The sequence below is a fragment of the Macrotis lagotis genome, chromosome 3 (genome assembly GCF_037893015.1).
Source record: "Macrotis lagotis isolate mMagLag1 chromosome 3, bilby.v1.9.chrom.fasta, whole genome shotgun sequence".
Taxonomy (NCBI): domain Eukaryota; kingdom Metazoa; phylum Chordata; class Mammalia; order Peramelemorphia; family Peramelidae; genus Macrotis; species Macrotis lagotis.
The window spans coordinates 197,424,220-197,449,875 of NC_133660.1; the positions used below are offsets into that span (position 1 = coordinate 197,424,220).

General features: G+C 32.0%; 1 protein-coding gene across 1 annotated transcript in view; it reads left to right on the top strand.

The window, feature by feature from the left end:
- ADGRA3 (adhesion G protein-coupled receptor A3) overlaps nt 1–25,656 on the top strand; it is a 145,284-nt gene that overhangs the window by 29,886 nt on the left and 89,742 nt on the right. Inside the window, exons 2-5 of the mRNA XM_074229707.1 lie at nt 6,542–6,613; nt 19,341–19,412; nt 21,557–21,628; nt 23,398–23,469. Coding sequence (XP_074085808.1) covers nt 6,542–6,613; nt 19,341–19,412; nt 21,557–21,628; nt 23,398–23,469 — 288 coding nt within the window. The remainder of the gene's footprint in view (nt 1–6,541; nt 6,614–19,340; nt 19,413–21,556; nt 21,629–23,397; nt 23,470–25,656) is intronic.

The following is a 25,656-nucleotide window of genomic DNA, read 5'->3' on the forward strand; positions in this document are numbered from 1 at the left end:
AATTCATTATATATTATTTGTTTCTACTTATCCTTTAAAATATCCTTTTAGATTATTTGCTTTATTTTCAATGAAATTTTATTATGCTTTGAGACCATTTTTCAGAGGAATATATCTCTAATTTTATGACTAATAATTAGTGGAAAACAATTGTATAAAAATTTACAGTCATTTTAAGCAATAATTGATTTTTTTGTATTAAGATATCAATGAAATCCTGTATAGGTGAAAAAGACAGCATGTATTACATACTTGTGATGCTCTACACATTATGGACTGGTTAATAAACACTGGTTGGTGAAATTTTACATCATGCTTTGTCATCAGTCTCTTAAACTGAAAATATTCTTGTTGAATAAATTATCTGTTTCCTGTATTCTTCAAGTCACCTAGTTTGAATCTCAGCCAGTGGGTTCAGGGAGGAGTAGTAGCTCTGGTGTGAAGACTGCTAGATTCTTTTCAGGACTACTCATCCACCTTTTGTGTCTTCCTGTGTAACCCAAATCTTACTTGTACCTCCCAGGAAGCTGTATCACTGCAGATCAGCCAAAGCATAGTAAAAACATATTAGCAGGCTGACTTAAACCAGGTTGAGGGTAACAAACAGACCATCAACTTGATTTTTTTCTTGCTTCTGGACTTTTATGTATGAATTGACATCATTTGTAATGTTCTTGATCCCTTTCAGAAATGAAGGATAACAGGAATTTAGCTGAACTAAACATTTATTGACTTCATTTCCTTGCTCAAAAAATTTTGAATTCCAACTAAATAAAATATAGATTATTTAATATGAAAGTAAAAGCTATTCATAATTGAACATCAGCAATCTTTCATAAGCAGTGGAAAGAGTCAGAATAAGTAGATATGGATCTTGTTTGGATTTCAGTCCTGCCATTTAAAGAGTAACATTAAACATGATACCTACACATAATATAAATGGAACTTTGTGGGGTAAATTCACCCTAAAAGAAATTCTCAGAGGTTGGGTCTGAGCAAAAGAAAGTTTATTTGCTTTTGTTTTGAGAAAAGGGCAGACTCACAATCTCACCTAGTGGTGAGAGTTCAAGAGCTGCACCAAGGTAAGGTAAAGTCAGGTTATTTATGTCCTAAAGGCAGTCTCTCCCTCCCTAGCCCTCTTTTCTTTCATCCCATAGGCTGTATTTCCAGAGGTACAATCTACCCCAACAGAAGTCACAAAGAAAAGAATGAAAGGTTTTCATAATATTTTCCTCATCAGATGGTTAGGTAACTTAGGACCTTCATAACTATCTAGAATGAAGTAATATTTATGGTCAGAATTTCCTCCCAGTCAGTAAAAATAGTCTTATCATAAAGCAGGTGGCTCTGAGCCTCCTTTGGAATGTGGTTTTCTTGACAAAAAGTTTCTTTACTCAAGAGTAGGAAGTTTCCCACACAAAAAGAATGGTAAAGAGAAGCCTAATTTAAAATAAGTATATGTGTGTGTATACTGATATATCTATATATCTATATATCTATCTATCTATCTCTTTTTTGCATGTATATAATTATAAACAAATAATATATAATGAATTAAATTATATATATATGTGCATATATATATATAGTCTCTACATACACATGCACATGTGTGTGTGTGTGTGTATATATATATATATATATTTATTTGTATATTTGTGTATATGTATGTATGTGTATTCACACCCCTATTTATTAGTTTTACTTCTTGTGTAAGAACATTTTTTAACCAGATTCTACATTGAATGCCTTTCAAGGTAAGGAAGGTCAAAGACTCAGATTTTTTTTTTTTTTTTGGTTTAGGCAGGGCAATGAGGGACTTTCCCAAGGTCACATAGTTAGGTAATTATTGAGTGTCTGAGGCTAACAGAGAATTTGAGAATCTAGTGTATAGAACTGAAGATTAGGAGTCATAAATTTAAGGTAATATATATTAATCATTATAATATCCCTGATTCATTCTATGATTTTGTACAGATAAATTATTTTTATTTCTTATTATTAAATAAGAATAAAATAAATAATAATAAAAATTCTTATTTGAATTACATTTTGCAGAAATGATGAAGATTTTTCCTTTAAAAATAGACAATGTTGTGAACAAAGTGTTACTGTTTCATTGACTTAACTATATATTATTTCCTAGGCAAAATATACAAGAAAAAAGTCTTATGTGTAGGATTTAAAATGGAATTCTAAGATATAATGTCTTTTATATTTCTTTTTCCTCTGTAATAGCATATTTTATATAGTTAATGGGGCTCAATTTCCTTAAGTCTGTCAAGACATGAACTCCATGTATTTTTCTCATGTATTCTCATGTATAGATTCACTTTGTCTTGTCACCATGTAACAGATCAATATATTAGGAAAAGTTAGTTCTGTTTTAGAAGAATTGATAAATTCATCCTATGGTACTAACTTGACATCTATCTCATAGATGGCCTACTTTATTTGATGCTGACTATGGGGTGATGTTGTAATAACTACTTGTTGAAATTTAATTCTTCATAAAAATGAAAGTAATTTAATGCTCACCTCTATTGGAGATTATAATATATTAATTTGTTGAATTTTTGACTTTCTTTGTATTTTTCTTCTTAAGTAATTCCCTTTTTCATGGATTTGGTAAAAATGATTCATTCATACAAGAACTGAACTCGTTAAATAATATGTTATGTTAAGCAGGAAATAACCAAACTTCTTTAAATTCAAAAGTAGTGAGTCAGAATAGTGCTACCAAGCATTGACTATAGATCACATGGTGTATTAACATCATTGGTGAAGAACAGAAGTGGGTTTGTATGAATTTTGTAACTTTAGTGCAAGTTTTATAACATCATTTAATTACCTTCTAGAAAGTTTGAAATTTTTGAATGTCAGCAAAAATAATGAGTGCAAATAGTTTTTAGACTTATAATTATGCATACTATATATTTCCTAGTTTCATGGGTTTCAAATTTCAAAATAGGGTATAAAATCTGTCTGCTAGATAGATTTATTTATGCCAATTCTGTTTTCTTGCACAGCATCCTTAAACATGTCAAGTAATGTATACACTGAATATATTAACATGAAGTTGTAAACTATATTTTTAAGGTTACATTTATAACATTTTTAAGTATGATGAAATATCTTACTTTTTTACTATCTTTAATAAAATCTATCATTTATTGTACTAAACCTTTATGACTGAGCAACTGATATCCTTTTTGCTGAACTAATACTAAGTCAGAATAAATATAAGTCATTCACCATCCTCAAGAGAAATAGCTATGTTAAAACAGCCTTTAGAAAACATTTCTTCATTTGACTTTTCATGCTCTAGCCAATGGCAAGATACTGATGGAACTGAACTTTATAGTTGTGTTTATTTGCGATTACTTTTTTTTGAACTTTGGATTTGGTTGAATTATATATATATATATATATATATTAAATATATATATATATATTTAAATGTTCATTTTGTTAATGAAAATATAATTATTTTTTGATGTCCTTTATTATATGCAGAGCAAAAACCTAGAATCAGTATTGAATTTGAATTTGGGAACATACATTCAAATTACCTTGGACAAGTTATTTTCTGTGTCTTATAAAATGAGGTGCTTAGATTAGATGATTTCTTAAGATGCCCTTATGTTATTTAAAAAAAAAATTTAACATTCTTTTAACATTTTTTTGAGTTCCCAATTCTTTCCCTCCTTCCCACCCTTTTCACACTCATTGAGAAGACAAGTGATATGTTATTAGTTATAAAAGACAAGTCATGCAAAGCATAAGAAATAATAGCAACAACAATAAAAAAGAAATATAAAGAAAGTGGGGGAAAAGTATACTTCAATATGCATTTTCAAGTTCATCAATTTTCTCTCTTGGAGATGGATGGTATTTTTTCATTATTGGTTCATTGTATTGATCCAGAGTAATTGTCTTTCACAGTTGACAATTACTGTTAATGTGTACAATATTTTCATGATTTACTCATTTTACTTTGCATGAAGTCATATGTCTTCTCAGGTTTTTCTTAAGTCTTATTCTCATTTCTTCTAGCACAAATAGTATTCCATTACAGTCAAATATCACAACTTACTCATCCATTACCTGATCAATGGGTATTCCCTTGATTTCCAATTCTTTGCCATCACAGAAAGAGCTACTATAAATATTTTTATACATATAGATCTTTTTCCTTTTTATTTTGTTAGATTACAGAGCAAGTAGTGGTATTTCTGTGTCAAAGGGTATGCATGATTTTATAACACTTTGGGTGTAGTCCCACATTTTTCTTCAGAAGAGTTAGACCACTCCAACAGTAGTATATTAATATATACCTATTTTTTCACATCCTTCTAGCTTTTGTCATTTTCCTTTTTTGTCATGTTAGCCAGTCTGCTGGGTATGAGGTGATACCTTAGAGTTTTATTTTACATTTCTTTAATAAGTAGTGATCTAAAGCATTTTTTCATATGACTTCTTCTGAAACCTGCCTTTTCATATCCTTTGACTATTTATTAATTTGGGAATGACTCTTATTTTTGTAAATTTGACTGAGTTCTTTATAACTTCGAGAAATGATGCCTTCATCAGAGAAACTTACTTTAAAACATTTCCCCTTCAGTTTCCTGTTTCTAATTTTGGCTGTATTGATTTCATTTGTGAAAAACCTTTTCAATTCCATTTAATCAAAATTATTTATTTTACCTCCTTACCCTCTTTATCTCTTACTTGATCATAAACTCTTCCCTTATCCAATGATCTGACAACATTTTTCCATTGAACTTCTATTACTTAAGTTTTTTTTAGATGTTTTTTTTTCAAGGCAATGGGGTTAAGTGGCTTGCCCAAGGCCACATGGCTAGGTAATTAAGTGTCTGAGGTCAGATTTGAAACCAGGTACTCCTGAGTCCAAGGCTGGTGTTCTATTCACTGCCACCTAGCTGCCCCTACTTAACAGTTTTAACTGCGTATTTTTCATTAATCAAAATTTTAGTAGTAGTTGAATGTTGTTATCTATTTCTGAGCTTTATAACAATTGGGAAAATTTCAAATCATGGTTGGCTTGTTTTGGGGCGGGGAGGGAGAGGTATTTAACTTTTTGATTTCACTAATCCCACCTAAGGAAAGCTCTTTCCAGAGTTGCAGTTCACTTCTACTTTAGTTTTGTAGTTATCTGGGAACACTGAGATATTAATACCATAATTATTGAGGAAGTAATTATCAGAGCAGGAATGAATTCAAGACATTCTCACCCTATATATCCCCATATGCGCAATTTCTTGCTAAGTTTATTGGTATCAAAATTTATTTTAAGAAAGGAAATAAACTTTGCTTCAAAGTAATAAAATAAATTAAAATGATTCTAGATTATGTGGTAGATTGTATTCCTTTTTTAAAAGTCCTTACTCAAAAATTCTAGATTGGGTGCCCTTCCTTTCTCTTCCCTTTATTCTTTACCCTTATCCAGATAACAGTGGGGTGGCCATTTAGGAGTAACTCACAGCACTTCAATGAATTGAGAATCACCAGTTGAGATTCTGTCAAGTGAAATGGAAGACCACTAGGGCTTATAATCTTTTTTTGTCACTGTTTCCTAAGGTTCCTGTGGCCTTGTCATTTGCCCTTGCCACTTTGTTCTTTGGCCTCACAGACACTGTCATCTGTTCTGTCGATATATCTCAAAGTCCTTTGAGCTTCTCATCCACCCTACTCTTTCACCCTCTGTTAGAAACTTTTGGACCTTACCATTCATCCTGCCATTGAACTACTGCAATATAGGTGGTGTAGTGGATAGAGTGCCATATTTGGAGTCAAAAAGACAAGAATTCTAATCTTGCCTTACAAGTCACATGCGTTTGGGAAAGTCTTAAAATCTTTCAGTCTTAGGTTGTTCATTTTTTAAAAGGGATAAAATAGCATTTATGCTAAAAGGATTTTTTGTAAGGATCAAATAGAATAATATGTAAAGCATTAAATTGTGAGCCATTGAGAGCAGGAATTATCTGATATTTTCTATTTGAATGGACAGTGCTTGATGCTAGTTAGCACTCTATAAATGCTTTTTCAACAATTCCTTCAAGGACAGAAAATTGTTCATTTTTCTAGTTGGGTTTTAATTTTGCAGAGCAATTTTGTGTAAATTGAAGTGGATACTTGGAATTTATTGGAGCAAAGAGGAAGATTTTAAAAATCTCCTTTAAGATGAACTTGCATGAATGATTGAATTGACATGTGTAACAGCTTTTAAAGATAATTTCCTATGTAACAATTTTGAGTTGTGATATTTCCAGTACCATTTCTAGTATCATATTTTACTCAGCATTCCTTCCATATTATTGCATATCTTCTATTGTTGTTTAATTGCACTTTCTTTATAAGTATTAAAAAAAGCTTCACTTGCATATATTATATTTTTTACTTGAATAGAACCTTTTGGAATTCAGTGACAAAATTCAAATTGTCTTGACAAAGGGTGTGTGTGTGTGTGTGTGTGTGTAGTCTGTGTGTATTCATATTTGCCTATTCCTCATGTTTTTAGGATTCTGAGCAACAATAAAATATCAGAGTTGAAGAATGGTTCATTTTCTGGATTAAGTCTTCTAGAAAGACTGTAAGTATTGCTTTAAATACTTATTATTTTAATAGTTTGCATATTTAAATATAAGTTCATTTTCTTACCTTAATTGATAGAGATATTGATTTGTTGATTTTCTGAGTCCATCATGATTGAACATATTCACTTCAAAACATGGAATTACGTTTAAATTGAAAGTCCAATATTATCCAAAAACCCTACATTCTTTTTGAGTAAAAGTTAAATGAACATACCTTAATATAGTTGTATCAAATAGAAATGGGGTGACTAAACTATATTTAGGTTGCATATTGACTTATTCAATCATATCCTACTCTTTGTTACTCTTTGAGGCCCTTCAGTCCTCCAATATCTCTTAAGTTCATCCACTTTTGTTTGCTACTTCCATGACACAATTATTCTCATCCTCTGCCACCCTCTTCTGCTTTTGTCTTCATTCTTTGCCAATGTCAGTATCTTTCCCAATGAATCCTGTCTTCTCATTATGTAGCCAGAGTATTTAAGCTTTAGCTTCAATATTTGACCTTTCAATGAATAATAAATTTCTTTACTATTAATAAATTTTCTTTAAGAATGGACCTATTTGATTTCCTTGCTGTCCAAGGGACTCTCCAGCACAATTTGGAAGTGCTGATTCTGCAGAACTCAACTTTCCTTCCAATTCAATTCTTATAACATTGCTTCTGGCAAAAAAAAAACAAACAACCCATAACTTTTGCCTATAGGGACCTTTGTAAACAAGATGACATCTCTTCTTTTTAATATGCTATCAGATTTTCCATAGTTTTCCTTTCAGTGAGCAAGTCTTTTAATTTCATGGCTGCATTTGCTGTTTGCAGTGATCTTTGAGTCAAATAATTTAAAATGTTTCACCCTACTTCCCTTGCTTCCCTTTCTGTTTGTTAGGAAGTGATGGGACTAATTGTCCTACTTTTTACACACTCTTCTCCCCCCTCCCCCCTTTTTTCTTTTTTGTTTTTTCAAGGCAATGAGGTTAAGCACCTTGCCCAAGATCACAAAGCAAGGTAATTATTAAGTGTCTGAGGCTGGATTTGAATTTAGTCCTCTTGACTCCGGGGCCAGTGCTCCATCCACTGTACCACCCAGCTACCCTGACACTTAACCTGCCTCATCAAGAAACTTCTTAATTCTTCTTTTATTGATGCCATTGGAGTGTATCATCTGCATATTTGAGATTGTTGATATTTCTTTTGGAAACCTTAAGTTTGACTTTTGATATATCCAGTCTGACATTTCACCTGATGCATGTACACTGCATTTAAGTTAACTAAATAAAGAAATATTTAACTCTCTCATATTTCTTTTCCAGTCTTAAATCAGTCATTTCTTTTATGTTCAGTTCTAACCATTGCTTTTTATTTTTTTGGTAAGGCAATGGGGTTAAGTGACTTTCCCAAGGTCACACAACTAGATAATTAATGTCTGAGGTCACATTTGAACTCAGATCCTCCTGACTCCAGGGCAGTGCTCTATTCATTGCACCACCTAGCTACCCTTAACCATTGCTTCTTGACTACATATACATTCCTCAAAAGACAAGAAAGATCATCTGATATTCCTCTTTGAGGAATTTTCACATTTTGTTGTATTATAGTCAGTGTAATAGAAATGAAGATTTTTCTGGAACTCTCTTTCTTTCTCCATAATCCAGAGAATGTTGACAATTTGGTCTCTAGGTCCTCTACCTCTGGTAGAGGTTCTAGTTCCTCTACCTTTTTGGTAGAGGTAGTTCCTCTACCTCTGCCCTTTTGGTAATTCTTGACTCAAATATTGATGAAGTCTAGCTTATATAATCTTTTTTTTTATTTTTTAGGTTTTTGCAAGGCAAATAGGGTTAAAGTGGCTTGGCCAAGGCCACACAGCTAGGTAATTATTAAGTGTCTGAGACTGGATTTGAACCCAGGTACTCCTGACTCCAGGGCCGGTGCTTTATCCACTACACCACCTAGCTGCCCCCTAGCTTATATAATCTTAAGTATATGTCTGATGGCATGTGAAATGAGGGCAATTATTCAGTAATTTGAACATTCTTTAGTATTGCCCTTCCAAATTTCCAAATATCAACTTAGAGCACCCCATAATAACATTATCTGTATGCTATTGTATTTTTGCTTAATTTGTTAAATATTTGCTCAGCTACATTTTAATCTGATTTTATTGCCAGCAATTCTTGATTTCTCTGTCTTAGAGAATGATCAGGTAGAACCCCTTCAAAAAACTAGAGATGTATGATGTCCAAGAAATCAAACTTTTGAATTAGTTTTGACATTTGAAACATGTCTTTTTCAGCATGAGAATTCTTTATTAAAAAATTTTTGTTTTGTAATTATGTCAGTTTCTTGATATAGCTTCTGCTGCTCTATGACCCCTTGTATGAGCTATCCTTTGTAATAATGAAAAATGGTTAATCATATCCAATATTGTAACCTATCTAAAACCTTAGCAACCCATTGTCTTCTACCCCTTTAAGAATGATACCACCATCCTTCCAATCATCTCAGTTCAAAACCTTTGTGTCATCCTTGAGTCCTTAGTCTTACTATGTATCCATTCATTTACTATTCCTGTTCTTGATGCCCTTAAGCTTCTCCTATAACTATCCCCTTCTCACATAGTCAACACCCTTGTTTAGACTTTTTATTTGGATTATTACAATAGCTTTTTAATTTGTTTCCCTGCACCGTCTGCCTCATATTCAATCCATCTTTCACAAAAGAGTAGGCTTTCTTGTGTCACTGACCTAATAAAAGTGGTTCCCTCTTACCTTCAGGATAAACTTCTTTGACATTTATAAAGTTTTTCTCAATCAGACCCCTTCCTGAAGTTCTTCTCTTCTACTTTACTCCTCTTTCCCTGAGGTTGTGATCTACCCAGTCTGACTTTTTCCTGTTTCCAAACATGATTCCCTGTTTTCCCTTGACTATCTGCTCCTTTCTCATCTCTGCTTCTTCATTTCCCCAGCTCCCCTTCATGACTCAGAGCTGCTAGACCCTTCTTCTCTGAATATTTCTATTTACTCAATATGTTTCTTGTATGTATTTTTAATGTGTTTCTCCATTAAAATGTGCCAGAACTTATGCTGAAGACTTGGATAAAAAAGAAAGGTAAAATCATTTCTTACCTTTAAAACTTATCCTCACTGCCTTGAAAAATCTAAAAAAATAAAATAAAATGAAATGAAAAAATGAAATGCCAGAAGATTTTAGATTTGATCCTGCAGTTTATTGAAAAGGAGAGTGACTTAGTTGAAACTTTTAGGTAAAGTACTTTGGCAGCTTAGTGGAAAATAAAGTGGGGAAAGTTGAGGCAGTTGAGACCAGTTAGCAGACTTATTCCTTATCACATCCATTAGTTTTTTTTAATCATTTCTATCTTTATGCTTTTAATTTCTTTATCTTTTCTCATTGCTTTTTAAAAAAAATTTTATACAAGGCAATGGGGTTAAATGATTTGCCCAAGGTCACACAGCTAGGTAATTATTAAGTGTGGTTTTGAACTCAGGTCCTCCTGACTCTAGGGCCAGTACCCTATTCACTGCACCACCTAGCTGCCCTTCTCATTGCTTTTGCAGAATCTTTAGAACTATATCAAACAATGTGATTAATTATGTTGACTTTTCCTACTGTTGATCCATCCTTATATCCTTGGCATAATTCCATCTTGGCTATAATAAATGATTTCCTGGCTATATTGTGATAACCTATTTGATAGACTTTTAAAAAAAGTATTTTTTTTGTCTTTTGTGATATAATTTATAAAGTTATGTGCTTTATTCTTCCCTGGTTTAGGTAGTAAGTCTGAATTTCTTTCATAAAAAGATTTTAGTAGAGTATTTCCTTAATTTTTGACAACTTCTACAGTATTATTTTTCTTGAGAAGTTTGATAGGATTCTCCCATAAATCCATTAGGACAAGAGTTTTTTTTTAATGAAAAAGAAGTGCCTACTTTTATTTTCCTTCCTGAAATTGGAACATTTAAGATCTGGGGATAGTTTTTTCTTTTTTTAGTTTTTTTTTTTTTTTTTGCAAGGCAATGAGGTTAAGTGGCTTGCCCAAGGCCACACAGCTAGGTAATTATTAAGTGTCTGAGTCTAGATTTGAACTCAGGTACTCCTGACTCCAGGACTGGTGCTCTATCCACTGTGCCACCTAGCTACCCAGGATACTTTATTTTTAAAGGAAATCCTCTATTTCATATTGCCAGCATATTGTAAGTATATAATGAATATCATTAACCATCATTTGTTAGATGTCATTTCTTTTTACTTATTAATGTTTTGTTTTGTGGGGGCTGTGACAAATCTAGATGAGAGGTAACAAGAGCCTGAACTGAGGCCAATAGTTATGTTAACATAGGGAAGAGATAGACTTTGAGAGATGTGCTGAAGGAAAGTAACAGCAAGTTTTGGTAACTGGACAAATGGTCTGAGTGAAAGGGAAGTAATCAGGATAAATCCTCCATAAGAGGACTTGGGAGTTAGAAGGATAATTGATCTTTTACAAGGATAGAGAAATTTGAAAGTAGAGAGAAATTGGGGGAAAGATAAGTAGTTCAATTTTGTACATATTGAATTTAAGTCACAGCTAGTTTGAAATGTGCAATCATGGGAAGGATTGAAGCTCAAAGGAGAGAGAGAGAGAGAGAGAGAGAGAGAGAGAGAGAGAGAGAGAGAGAGAGAGAGAGAGACTTGGATTGGGTACCCTTGGGTACCCAGATCTTGGAGTCATTTGCATAAAAAGAAAGCATGTATTTAAGGAGAAGAGAACGGGGCCTATGACTGAATTATTTCTGTATTATATAAGAAATCTTCCTAGAAATTGATGGTTAAGCAAATATTTTTATCTATGATTTTATTTTTTCTTTGATTTCAATATCTGTTTTGGCAGTATGACTATTCAGTTTTAATTTTGACACTGTTATGAAAGAACATTTTGAGAGGAAGCTATATTAAAAATCATGATAATCTAAAACAGTAAAATTTTAAATTAATTCCTGATAAATTTTCAAAATTTTCTGGTAAATGGTACTCAAGATATATTAAAAACAAAATATTAAAACTAGACTTATTATTAGAAATCATGTTGACAGTTTTTAAGGTTGTAGTTTGCCATAACTAAGTACATTGACTCCATTGTCATTTTTAACTATTTAAACTTTGTAAATAGGTACAAAAATGTGTTAACATGTTTTATATTTTCAGCTTCTACTTCTTTCCAAGAGAGGTACTGTTTTTTAAAATAAATGAAACTTAGTATGATCTCATATTTCAAAACCACTAGCTTTTCAAACAAATAAATACCATTTCTGCTTTTTAAAGCATACTACTCTTTAAAGGCTTTAAATATCTATAGTAAGAACTGGGGCAACACATATATTTATAATAAATCATATGCTTAAAAATTTTTTTACAGAAAATACATTTCATGAAAAGTAAGTATAATATAATTTAAAAACACTCTATAATAAAACTCAACATAATTTATTCTTTTTGTTATCAGCAGTATTAATTGACTGTTACCAAAAGTACTTCTTAAATCTTAAGATCTTCTCTTTTATCATTTCACTGTTTTACATGACCCTGGATGATTATAACATATATTTAGAATCTATATAACTTATATTGTACATATATTCCAACTTTAAAATCTTAAGTGATATGATGCTTAGACATAGAACAGTTTTCGAAATATTTTTTTAAAGGAATGCTTCATGCTTGTAGTCTTTTTTAGAAAGGGTTCTCTTTCAAGGAGGGAGGGATATAATTGCTACAAACAGACAATGAATATTCACTCCTTATGGAGATAAAAATCCTAATAACTCATAGAAAAATTCATACTTAATGGTGTACATCATTGAGATGAATGATTCACTCATGACTAGTGGACTTAGATGTGTAATAGCATAACAGTTTTTCTGCTGGAAAATATTCAGCGAGATTTTCTGATCTAAACTTAGTCAGCTTCTTGGCAATATATTCAATAGATCCCTAGAACCTATCTATAGTTTTCTAGTGGAACCTTCCACTACTTTGAAAGAAACAATATAAACATAACCTGCTGATAACAGGTTTCCAAAACTGTCTTACCTAAAAAGAAAGTAAACCCATCTTTTTATCAGTGGGTTATTAAAGATATTTTATCTGAATTTTCTGGGCAATCGCTATCTTTGTCAGAAAACTGTCTTTAATGATTTTTTAGTAACCTTGATTTGAATAGAATCTCACATCCAATCTTAAGGTAAAGAATAAAAGATTTTTGCTTGAACTGCTTGTTTTAAGTTGGTGTCAGTCTTCATATTTTAAGTATATGCTTTTTTAAATAAAGTATATATTCTATAAGGTATTTTGTTATGTTCTTCTTTCTAATCCATTCTGCTATCCTCTCCTATGGGTGAGATTTTCTCAGTCATATTGAGTGTAATGATTATTGATTGTATGTTTTCCTCCATCCTATTCTCATGCTTACCCCCCCCCCCCCACCGTGGGGTAAATCACTGACACCTCTTTCCAAAGAGATTAGTGAGAAGATGGGTATGATTTTAGTACCAGGGGTCTATGCTGGATGCATTCTATTTCCCCCTTTCTACTCCTTAAACTCTTTTGTCTTTCCTTCTTCAAGACTCCAGTCACATTTTCTTATCCCTTCTTTCTTTGTAATCCCCTCTTCAGGTTTCTTCTTCTAAGCTTAGTCGGTTTTGCTTCTAATAACTCCTTTCTTGAATAACTCCTTTCTTCCCTTCCATTCTTGCTCTCCCCCCTTCCCCTTTCCCCATTCCCTTGTTTTTTTGAATTTGTTTTGGACCAAATTGTGTATGTTCAACCCTCCTTTGACTGATTCAGGTCGCTGATGTCCACAAGCCTCTTTCTTATTTGTGTAGTCTTCCACTTGTGCACCCTAAATATGTGAGATAGTCCCCTGACTTTTTTTTTCTCTTTTCTACTCTACTGTACTGTTCTTTCCTTCTCTTTTCTTCTTTTAAAATCATGAAAACTTAGCAAACATTTCTCAAGGTCTCTGTCTTTTTTAACTACTTGTATGAACCCAGATAACATTAGAGTAGGGCAATTATATTAGCTTCCCTTCTTAGAACATAAATACTTTGTTCCTGTTAGTACCTTTTGATTTACCTTTTAATGTTTTTCTTGAGTTTTCTAAATGTATTTCAAAATTTCTACCCAGTTCTGGACTTTTCTGACATAATACTTGAATGTCTGAGAGATAACAGTTAAAGTATTCTCTGCCAAATCCTAGCTCCATGAAAATATGCCACAATCTCCCTCAGACCTGACCTAACTTGTCAGTACTTTGTGGTTAAATCCTTGGCTTAAGGAATTATAGTATTCCAGAGAGATTTATAAATGTTCCAAATTCTTAAATTGGCTGGGACCAACCAGATTATGGTTTTTAATAAGCCATTATCTTTTTTAATTTAATTTTTAATAGCTGATCTGGAAAAAAATGAATTTAGGTGTAAGCTGTTCTTTCCCTTTGCAGTTTATAAAGCTGAGAATTCCAAGAATATTCAAGTGTTAATGTTTTCTTCTAGCTGGCATTCCTGATTCAAAACACTTTGTTTTGTTTTATTCTATGATCTGTTACTCTATTAATCTTCCTTAAGTACTATTATTATTGTTGTTATTATTATTATTATTATTATTATTATTATTTCCAATTAGGGTCTTTCACTGACTCTCACCTATCCTACCCAATCTAAACTCCTATGTCTTGATCTTTTTGAACCCATGTTATTTTTTTGCAAAAATCTATAAGTTTTTTTAGATATTTACTATATGCTAGGTGCTGGGGCTTCGAAGACAATAATGAAGCAGTCCCTCCTCTCATGTAAGGAGCTTCCATTCTATGATAATAACATGTGTAGATATGAGTTCTTCTGAACTTCACAAAATCCTGTGAGGTGTTTGCTCTAGTTATCTCTATTGATAAGAAAATTGAGCCACAGGGATGTTATGTGATTTGCTCACAATAACAGAGCTAGGAAATATCAGAGGTCCTATTCCAGTCTGGGTTTTTATGACTCCAGGTTAGAAATTTTATTGATTTTTAACATTCTGCCTTTCCCAGTCTGTTTTTTTTAAAAATAAAACCTATCTCCACCCTTCTTGTTGTATAGGTATTTCAATTATATCCAACCACTTAGGATTTTCTTGGCAGATTCTGGAGTGATTTCATTTCCTTCTCCAGCTTATTTTACAGATGAGGAAACTGAGGCAAACAAGGCTAAATGACTTTACCAGGGTCACACAGTTAGGAATACCTTGAGGCTGGATTTGAACTCTGGTCTTCCCTGATTCCCTCCTGGTGCTTTAACCACTCCATCACTCAGCTGACTTGGCTTACTTATCTAGCAACCAACTTGCTAACCAACACAATGTTCTTATCTATATATCCTTATTGGAATGATCTTTTCTACAAATATGCTTTGTCTTGCCTAAGTCTATGTTCTTATGTTCTCAACTGGTATGTACTTCCCTCAATTAAAATGATCCACATTATGCCTATAATTCTAACCTCCTCTCAAGTTCTGCAAAGTAGTCTCTATTGTCTCTATCTTCTTCCCCTGACTGTAACACTTAGGAATCCAAATACTAAAATTTAGCATTTAATTATCTCTCTACTTTTTGTTACTTCATGCTAGAATGAAACTCAATATCCCTGAAAGTCAGGGAACAAAGCAGCTGACTACTCATAAAGGAAAAGGGAGAAAGAGGACTAGTTTACTGAAGCACCTACTGTTTGCCAGGCACTATGATAAGCTCTTTTAAAAAGTCATATTTAGGGGCAGCTAGGTGGTGTAGTGGATAAAGCACCGGTCCTGGAGTCAGGAGTACCTGGGTTCAAATCCGGTCTCAGACACTTAATAATTACCTAGCTGTGTGGCCTTGGGCAAGCCACTTAACCCTGTTTGCCTTGGGAAAAAAATCATATTTAGTGACTTGGAGCTTATTTATAGGCTATATTACATGCCTTCTTTAAGTCTCAAACTTTCTTCAAGCTTAAGATCAGGTTTGACTTCTAATCACATCCTTTTCTGGTTCTTCCTGTTAATCTCTGTTCTTTTAAAAAATTTTTTTTTATTTAAGGCAATGGGGTTAAGTAAGTTGTCCAAGGTCACACAGCTAGGCAATTAATAAGTGTCTAAGTCTTATTTGAACTCAGATTCTCCCTACTCCAGGGCCAGTACTCTTCCCTGTGCCACCTAGGTGCCCCTAAACTAAGCTATAAGGGTTAGCTCATTTAATCAGAATTAGACGATCTTTTTGAGTCTTAGGAATTGCACATTAATGTGGGCTAGACTTCTTAGTGGAGATGAAAGGGCCTTTCCCAGAGACAGTGAAGGTCCTAGGTGCCCCAAGGACAAGGAGGAGGAAGATGGGTTGTTTCATCCACAACTAGCCCATGAAATAGAGGAGGCTGGTGTGTTTGAGAAGGCATAGATTATATCCATAAAATTTGGAAGTTTGGGTAAAGAGCTTGGGGGTAGAGAGGAAGACTTGGAGCCAGGCACTGGACAGTAGGGAGAGTGACTTGGAGATCTTCAGATTTGTTTCTTTCCAGTAGATTGTTTTATATCTGTATCTATAGCTATATACCAATATGGATATAACTAGAGATATCTATACCAATGTGGGTAGAGATAGAAAAAGTTATGCATAGAAATATCTATAGTGATGTGAATATTGATAGATATAGATAGCATAGGTATCTGGAAAGATGTGTAGAAATTAAGATTTCCAAGTCATAGATGTTTCTGTATCTAATGCGTGTATGCTTGCATGTGTACTCTCTCTCTGTATATGTATATATGTATTTATATATGTGTATATGTATATATCTATGTGTGTATATACAGAGAGAGAGAGAGAGAGAGAGAGAGAGATCGATCTATTCCCTACTCAGTCTTCTTTCACAACATCCCTAACCATATAATCTATGATCCAGTGATGGAAACAATTCACAATTCCTTAATCAAGATGCTTTATTTTCAGTGCTATTTCTCATGTGTGGAATTCTTTCCCTCCTCATCTACATTTTATGAATTTCTTCAAGACCTACTAAAATCCCATCTTCTATAAGAATTTTCTGATGCTCTTTAATGCTATTGCCTTTCTCTCTGTCTACATTTTCTCCTGTCTATGTTTGTACATTGTTTTCATGTACGGTCTTCCCTGTTTGATTGTAAATTTCTTGAACCTAGGGATTTTTTTTATATTTACTTGTATCCCCAGATGCTATCAAAGTGCCTAGTTCCTTGGTGGTTCTTGAGAAATGCTTATTCACTTAAAAACTCTTGGTAACAAAGTTTAATTTTTACTTATTCCCACAATGATTAGTAGGGATTCAATAAATAATTTTGATATGTTTATTTTTTAAAAATCAGTCATTGAAGTTTACTTTTTACTTTAGAATCATGAGGCTGAAAAAGCTTAAATTTGTGAAGAAATGAACATAAATTTAAACATTGTATCATTTTAAATGTCATATCTACATGAAAAATACATTTAAAAAAGTTGAAAGGGATATATAATAACATTTTTCATCCTGAAATTTAGAAACATTGAAAGTTACTCAGCAGTTCCTCTGACTGTGGATTTTAGAACACAATATTATTCTGTACCGTTTCTTCTCTTTCCCTTCCCACAATTATCACCATTCTTCATCTCCATGGATGACGTTCATTGGTTAAAGTTTAGAAATGGAACAACGATTGAGTTTTGGTTTTGTTGAATGCTGCTCTCCTTTCATCTTGCACTTGCCATGATGGTGGACTCTTGTGGAAAAAAAAAGTGTACTGACTGTGCCACATCGTGGAGTCTGTCAAGCCTGAAGAAGGCTAATTATTCCTGCTCAGGGACTTTGTGACTTAGGTGATCAGGAAACTATGACAAGAATTTAAATATAAGTTCCTATAACTAATTATTTCTGAGGGATGATTTCATTACCTTTTCAGGGAAAAAGGAGGTAAGTTCCAACCAGATTACTAATATGTTGCATCTAACCTTGGAGAATATGAGAAATGAGAAGATTTTTTAATGAATTTAATTCTGAAATATACAAATTTAATGAGTTCATGGAAATGAGTTGTTAAATATAAGTGCTTTACTTCACTGGGCCCAAACTAATCAGGTAATAAACCACTTTCTTGGATTAAAAATAGGAATTTGTTGAGGTTCATTAATTCTTTTTAGACACCACAGGTACCATATTATATTGTGTTAATTTTATTCTAATTGGTTAAAATTGTTAATGAACTCTGAAAAAGTCTTACTGCTTGGGAAGAAGTTATTGGACAAATCTGACTACATTTATAATTAGGGTAAACAAATTAGTCTGAATAAAAATATACCTTTATTTTGAGAAATTTGAGATAGATATTAGGTTTTATTCTTTATACTCCATAGTTATTATTATTTTCTGTATTAATTTATATAAAGCTAAAGATCAGAATGGATGCCATAGTTTATTATAAATGTTCATAGTATTCTTATTGTTAGAAATGAGCACGAACAAAATTTTCATTTAGCAAGAGGAAACTAGTGCCACAGCTTTGATTGAAATGTGAAGGGTATTTTTTCTTTGTTAGGGTTGTGTATGTGTATTTAATCTAATTTTGTTTTCTTACCATTTTCAATTACCAATTAGAATATTAATGAAACAATTTATGAATCTCTTGTCATATGTAAGTGGCTGTGCAAAAATAAGCATAAGGTACCTTTTAAGGATCCCATATAGTCTATTGAGGAAAAGAAAATATCTCCATATAAAGGATAGCTAAAGATATGAGGAAATAAACAGTTATCAAGTAAATGCTATAGATAAAAATTGACTGAGTTTAAGAGGAGAAAACTGAAAACTCTAAAGAGTGGCAGGAGGTGCTTAGTAAAGTACCGACATGGAGTAGACATGGAGTAAACATAGATGTGGAAGGTAACATAGAGGGAATTGGGACTTAAGGATTGATTAGGATTTGGCTAGATGTCAAGAATGAAGGAGATATTTGAACAGAAGAAATAATATAGCAAAGAATATAGACAAAGTGAATGTGTTCAGGATTAGAGGATATATATTGCCTTTGCCCTGGAGCTTAATGAGGTTTTTAGGTATTAGAGATCTATAGAAGAACTTAGATCATTCCTCCCTTCTACCCTTTTATTTTTCACATAAGAAAATTGATAATGAGAGAGGTAATAACAAAGAGTGAATAGTGGAGAGGGATTTAGACTTCAGGCTCTTCTTTATCAGAGCTGGATGTGAGTGCCATACTAAGGACTTTGATCTTGTAGACAGAATGGAAGCATAGAAGATTTTTGAGCAGCAAAAGTATCATAACTAAAATGATGCTTTAATTTGGTTGTGGTGAGTGGATTGGAGCAGAAAAAGAAAAACATTTGGGAGAACATCCTGGAAGCCTTACAATAATCTAGGCATAAATTATATAGCTTCAAATGTGATGTGGCATAGTTAATGGAGTAGAGAAATTTTGATTTTACATTTTCTGATGGTAAAATGACGTGAAATTAATTTGAGCTTATAAATACCTTTTTTATCATGTGGAATAATCATAGGACCTAAAGAAAACATGTATGCTTTTATATAGATAAAATGTATTTAGGATACCTCACTGTTTTTGTGAATGGATTAGAAAGTATATTTTTCAATGCTTTTCATATGTTAATTTCATGTTAATTTTTTTTAATAACAGGGATCTGAGAAATAATCTTATTAGTACTATAGATCCAGGTGCTTTCTGGGGACTTTCCTCACTAAAAAGATTGTAAGTATTTGATCTTTTGAAATTAATTTCAATTCATAAATAGCTGTTTCATCACTTGGAATAGTTTTATGAATGTTTCAATAAATTTCAACAAGAGCAGCCAATAATCTTTCATCTCATTTAATTGTATTTATATTGTGTATTATGGACATCCTTGAAAGATTTTGCATTTATTCATTTATATTGTCAAATTTCACTGGATGTAATATTATGGAAAATTTCTGAGTACTAAACATCTATTTGTATGTCTAGTATTATCTTTACTACTATTAGCATTTAAAACAGACTAATACCATGTTTAGATTTTTTTGTATGGGGTAAGTAGGGGGAGGGTATCTACTTTGTAGTATTTACTATCAATTAAAAAATTCTATTTCTTTTTCTAATGGATTGCTATCCAGTTAAATCTATCTTCATTCTTTTATTGGTAATATTAGTTGCATACTTTTAGCATTTGCTATATATTATTGACTTCTCAGTTCTTCCCAAGTGCTTAGACTTGGTAAAATGCTCCAAATAGTTTTGGTTACTATTTATTTGGCGATAGCTTAAACATTAGTATTGCCTATATTTGATGTCTGTTTAATAGAAAGCAGTTTTAACAGCATAATGGTAGACATTTTCTTATAATCAGTTAATTTATATCAGTTGAAGAAGACTAAATTTAAATTTTTAAAAAAGACTTAAAATACCCTAGGAAGAGGTGAAAAATGGTTTAAGTCCTTTGTTTAGGAGTATTGACCCATTATTATTGTAATTTAAAATATAATTGGTTCTATAGTCAACAGTTAATTAAAGCACTTTTCTAACTCTGAAGTTCTTACTCAATATATAAGCAGTTAAAACAGGTGAAGGAGAAATTTGAGACTTTATTGGAAAATATAGTGAAGGATTTGTTATCTAGTATTTTACCAGCCAGAAGACTCCAGAATTTGGCAATATTTAATATTTCTCTTTCTATATCACTGGCCCTTTGAAAATTGTATAATTAAAAGTCGAAGTTAAAGATTCTTTGTTGACTTTTTAGCTAAGTATTTCAAAATAGAAGGCAAATTGTTATATATACTAAAATATTTTATAGATTCCTCAAAAGTAGTGGTTGTATAAAAAAATCTCATCAAAACTTTAGGAAGATATAATAGAAGTAGTATTGCTTAGTGGATTGAATACTGGACTTAGAGTCAGACAGATCTAACCTTTGACTCCAGCTGTGTATGTTTGGCAAATCACCCTGCTTTAGGCAACTCAGTGGGATTTATCCATCTGGTGGTAGATGATCATATAATCTTTCTGCTTTTGTTTCTCCACTATGAGGAAATCAGAGATCACTATAAGTACTTTTTAAAAACAAAATAGAAGTCCTATTAAAGTAATTATATTGAGATAATGTTGAAATAAATGACTGAAATACCTTCAGATTACTTGGGTAGGAGATAAAAATCAGAAATTAATTCAATTTTTTGCTACTGTGATCAAAAACTATGTTTTCTTTAGGTTGATGATACAGAGGTAGAAAATAATAAGCTTCAGAATGTTTCACGAATGAACCTCAAAGTCTTAATTGCTTCTGATAACTTATCTTCCTCTAACCTCTTTTCCACATGGGTCACATTTTTTTTTTCCATTACCTTTGATTGTCCAGGTCCCCTCCCCACTTCTAAAGTTAAAAATTCATTTAGCATAATGTCATGAGCCCTCTTTCACTGTGTCAGACATCATTAAGAGTTTAATCAGCCAGCCATTAAGAATTTAATCTTGGGAGAACCTCCAGATCACCCCATTCCAATTTTGTGTAAAGTTACATGAAAGATAGAGAGAAGGAGATTCAGACAGTATTGAGAAGCTAGGAAGCTAGTTATACAAAAGTATTTAGGAGGTGGGTAAGTTGATTCACATTCTGAGTCTGATGCTTACCAGCTGTTGATTTTTGATCAAGTTAGTAAATACTCAGGATTTCCCCAACAGGGTTAAAGAAAATAACAGCACCTGCCTGTACTTCTGTATCACTAAGTGCCTAATCAGTGTATGTTGACTGACTAACTGACCATAGAGAAAATAAAAGGTACCATCCATCTGTGCTTGATTGAAAAATCTATCTTGGACATGTATAATGAGAGCAATACACTCTTTTATTTCTGTCTTAGGGATTTGACCAACAACAGAATAGGATGTTTGAATGCAAACATATTTAGAGGACTCACAAATCTTGTCAGATTGTAAGTATTATCTTTTGTTTCTCTAAAACATGAAAATTTATTAAACATCAGTTATTCAGTAGTGAAAGATGACAAAACTGCTGCCCTCCAGAAGATGGTAATCTAGAATGTAAACTCCTTGAGAACAGAGATAGTTTTAAGCTCTTGTACTTCTATATATACACAAGCTGTCTCCTTAATATAACATATGCCTTTCAGGAACATGTAGTCTTTCACATCACTTCAGTTGTGCTTTCTTAATGCAGTGAGACAGTACACATGAAAATGCTTTGTTAGTATCTAAAATACTATAAATTTTCAACTCCTACCACTGTTCCTACTAGTGCTAATATATCATTGAATGACAACTGGTTATAGTTCTGGTTTAGAGTCAAGAAGACTTGAGTTCAATTATGGATTCAGATGCTTACTAGTTGTATCACCCTGGGCAAATCACTTAATCTCTGTCTGCTTTACTTAAAGATGTATTTTGTTGAACAGATGTTCTTTTTTACTATTTGTGAGATTATCTGAATTAACTGTATTTGCTCCTTATGTATCAGTTGGAAATGATTTCAATAAAGTGGTTATTTTTCTAAAAAATAGTGTATTTTCCATTTTAACTTTAAGACTTTATGCACGAAATTATATTTTTTCAAATAGGAGATAGCATTCAGGCAATGCATCTCCTGATTTAATTTTATCTTTGGGTTGTTATTATATACAGTGACTGAAACAGCATGGCGTAGTGGAAAGAGTACAGGATTTGAAATTAGAGGACAAATTTCCGTTCTTCCATTATTATTGATTTGGGGCAGTTCCATCAGTTATCTGAACCTCAACCTCCTTATCTGCATAATGAGGGAACTGGTCCTCTAAGGTCATTTACAGCTTAAAAGTTATGATTCTGTGATTTATGAATCTCTAAAATTCTTTCCAAGTGAACTGAGAAGAGCATTGCTAAGGTTATCAGAAGACTGATAGAAAAAACAATCTCATTTAGCAACCTAATAAGAATAAGCAAATTAGATTAAGAGAGCCAAGATCTTGTCCCTAGTATTTATAACAAATTTTCTAAAATTAATGGTTGAATGAATGAATGACAAAAATGTAAAAAAAAATTTTCTTAACTATAATATTTAGAAATACTTTAGAGGCATTCTAATACATAGCTTATCTAAACCTATCATAAATAAATTATTTAAAAGGATTTCTTCCTGTGAAATTAGAGACAGTTTTATAAAACTCACAGGATATTAGATTTGGAACTGGTAAGGATCCTTAAAAGTCATCTAGATTGTTCCCTGTTTTTAGTTGTCCTGTTGTTTCACTTGTATTCAACTTTTTGTTACTGCATTTTTTTTTTTTTTTTTGCAGAAATACTGGAGTGGTTTGCCATTTGCATTTCCAACTCATTAGCAAACAAGGTTGAATAACTAGCCCAGGGTCACACAGCTAGTTGAATTCAGGGAGATAAGTCTTCTTGACTGCCAGGTTTAGTGTTCTATATACTATGTTATATAGCTTCCTGAGGGATGGTAACTGAGGTCTTGGGATATTATATTTTTCTCAGTTTACATATGGGTAGTAAATTGAAAAACCCAGATTAAAATTCATGTCTTCTTACTATAAATCTACTTTACTCTTTGAGTGTACAATATTGCTTCTAATATCAGGGTATATAATTTGCAGTTTTGGAGTAATTTTTGGGAAATGAAGGTTTACAAAAATGGCATATAATACTAAGGAAAAATGTGTTATGAAATGAAATTTCTTTTTTTTTCTTACAGAAATCTTTCAGGAAATTTGTTTTCTTCATTAGCACAAGGAACTTTTGATTACCTTGGTTCATTAAGGTCTTTGTGAGTAAATTTTTCTATTGATTAAATTTAAAAAATTAGCCTAATCAATCATTTTCAGTTATGCCTTATTGTTCATGATTTTATTAGGGACTTCCATGGCAAAAATGTAATGGAATGGTTTGCTATTTCCTTCTCCAATTAATTTTATACATGTTAAAAACCTGAGGCAAACAAGGTTAAGTGACTTGTTCAGAGTACCACAACTAGTAAGTTCTTTGAGGCTGGATTTGAACTTAGGTCTTTTTGACTCTCGTGTGGTACTATATTCATTGCCTACCTAAATGGTGTTTTATAATGTTGAAATTTTTCTTGAAAAGTTCGTATCATTTTCCAAATCCATTATAGATTATTCCTATCCTGTTCATAACTGAAGTGAACATTCATATCCTATGAGTTCAGGTAAATTTCAAGTTTTGAAAAATATTTGTTGCCAAATATTATATAAACTAACATAATTATGTTCATAGCATTTGATAGTAATATTTTCTTTGACTCCCTTATAAATAGATGATTTTTCTTTGATTTTATATTCTTTCTCAACAATAAACTTTAATTCATAATATCTGTTGTTTGAGAACATTTTATGCTTTTGGACTGTAATTTTTTTCCATTCTAATTTAATTTCTGATTCCTAGAGGTATTTTAGAATGCTTCTTTAATACAGCTTCTGCATCCACTCATGTTTGTATAGCAGTTGTTCTACGGTAGTTTTCTGGAACTGCAGTTTGTGATGTATAATTGAACCAATTGTTTTTTGTTTTTTTTCTTTTTCCCCAAACACAATTGCATTAACTTGGTCTAGATCAGGGTGATCTTTTTTCTTGTCCTTAAAAAGAAAGAAAGAAATATAAAAAAGCACATTTAATAGATAAATTGTATTTTAAAATATTTGTTTACCAATCATGATTATCTGCCAAATTTCATCATGTATTTTATATCTGTATTCTTCAAAGGGAAATTTCCATACTAGGAGATGAAATTTTCATACTAGAGGGTGAAATATGCATTGGTTTCCTCTGAAAAATTTTTTTCCCATCAAACACAGTTTTAGTTTAAAAAAACCCTTTAATTATTGTGTGTGTGAAAATATTTATCTTTCTATCTATATCTACAATAAGTTAGTTATTCAAAAAAGTTTCTTGTCATAGATAAGAAATCTTATTCTTGCAGAGAGCTTCAAAAAGGAAATTCTGATGACTTGCCTTTTTTTTTTTTTAAAGTTGCTCTCAGTTATTGTCTCTGCTATTCTTCCCATGGAGAAGACATTTACAATAAGAACATTTCTTGCAGGTCACTTTTCTCGTCAGAGTAGGCCCTCGCTAGAAAGTTTAAAGGAAGCAAAGGCTAACCTAGTTTTGAAAATGATAGAAGTTTTTTATCTAAAAGAGAAAAAGTTGTCCAGTTTTGAAACCAGTGTCAACAAGATCTGAAGCAAAAATGATAGCTGGGGATGAGATAGGAGCTTACTAAGGCTAGAATCTTACTTTTTTTTTATGTTCAGGTTCTTATTGTTCCTCTTTTCACATAATCTATTTTCTGATCAAGTATATTTGGTGTGGTTGCTAGTTTTACTTTAGTTCATCCCAATACAAAAAATACTTATGCTGTCTACTTTGTTTTATAAAACTAAGGGACCTAATTAAATACTTCCTTATAACCTGACATAAATATAATTTTCGAATTTTAAATTACTTCATAGGAAGTGTGAGAGGGATTTTCCACTTTGTTTTAAAATACCAGTAGTCATCCTTATGAATTCTGAAGACATTTATGGATAAATAGAATAGAGAAACAGATTATTTGAATTGATAAAACAAAATTACTTTGAAAAAGATAATAAATAGACAAATTCATATTAAATTTAGACTAAAAAAGGGAAGAAATACCAGCCTAAATATTAAAAATATTAATATTAATAAATAAAAACAAAAATATGGATGTTATTAGGAAATGTTACAGAGAATTTTTTTTCTTTTTAAAATCAAAATTCTTAAACAAAATAGGTTTTTCCCCCTTTATGGACTGTTGCATCTTAACTTGTTGGTTCCCTAGGCAACTGGCTAAGAGTAAATGACTTTCCCATAGTCACAAAACCAATATATGCCAAGAGATAAGTCCAGGTTTTCTGAATTTGAGGCAAGCAAGCTGCTTTTTTTTGTATAAATTAAGAAAAAATAAATGAAACAA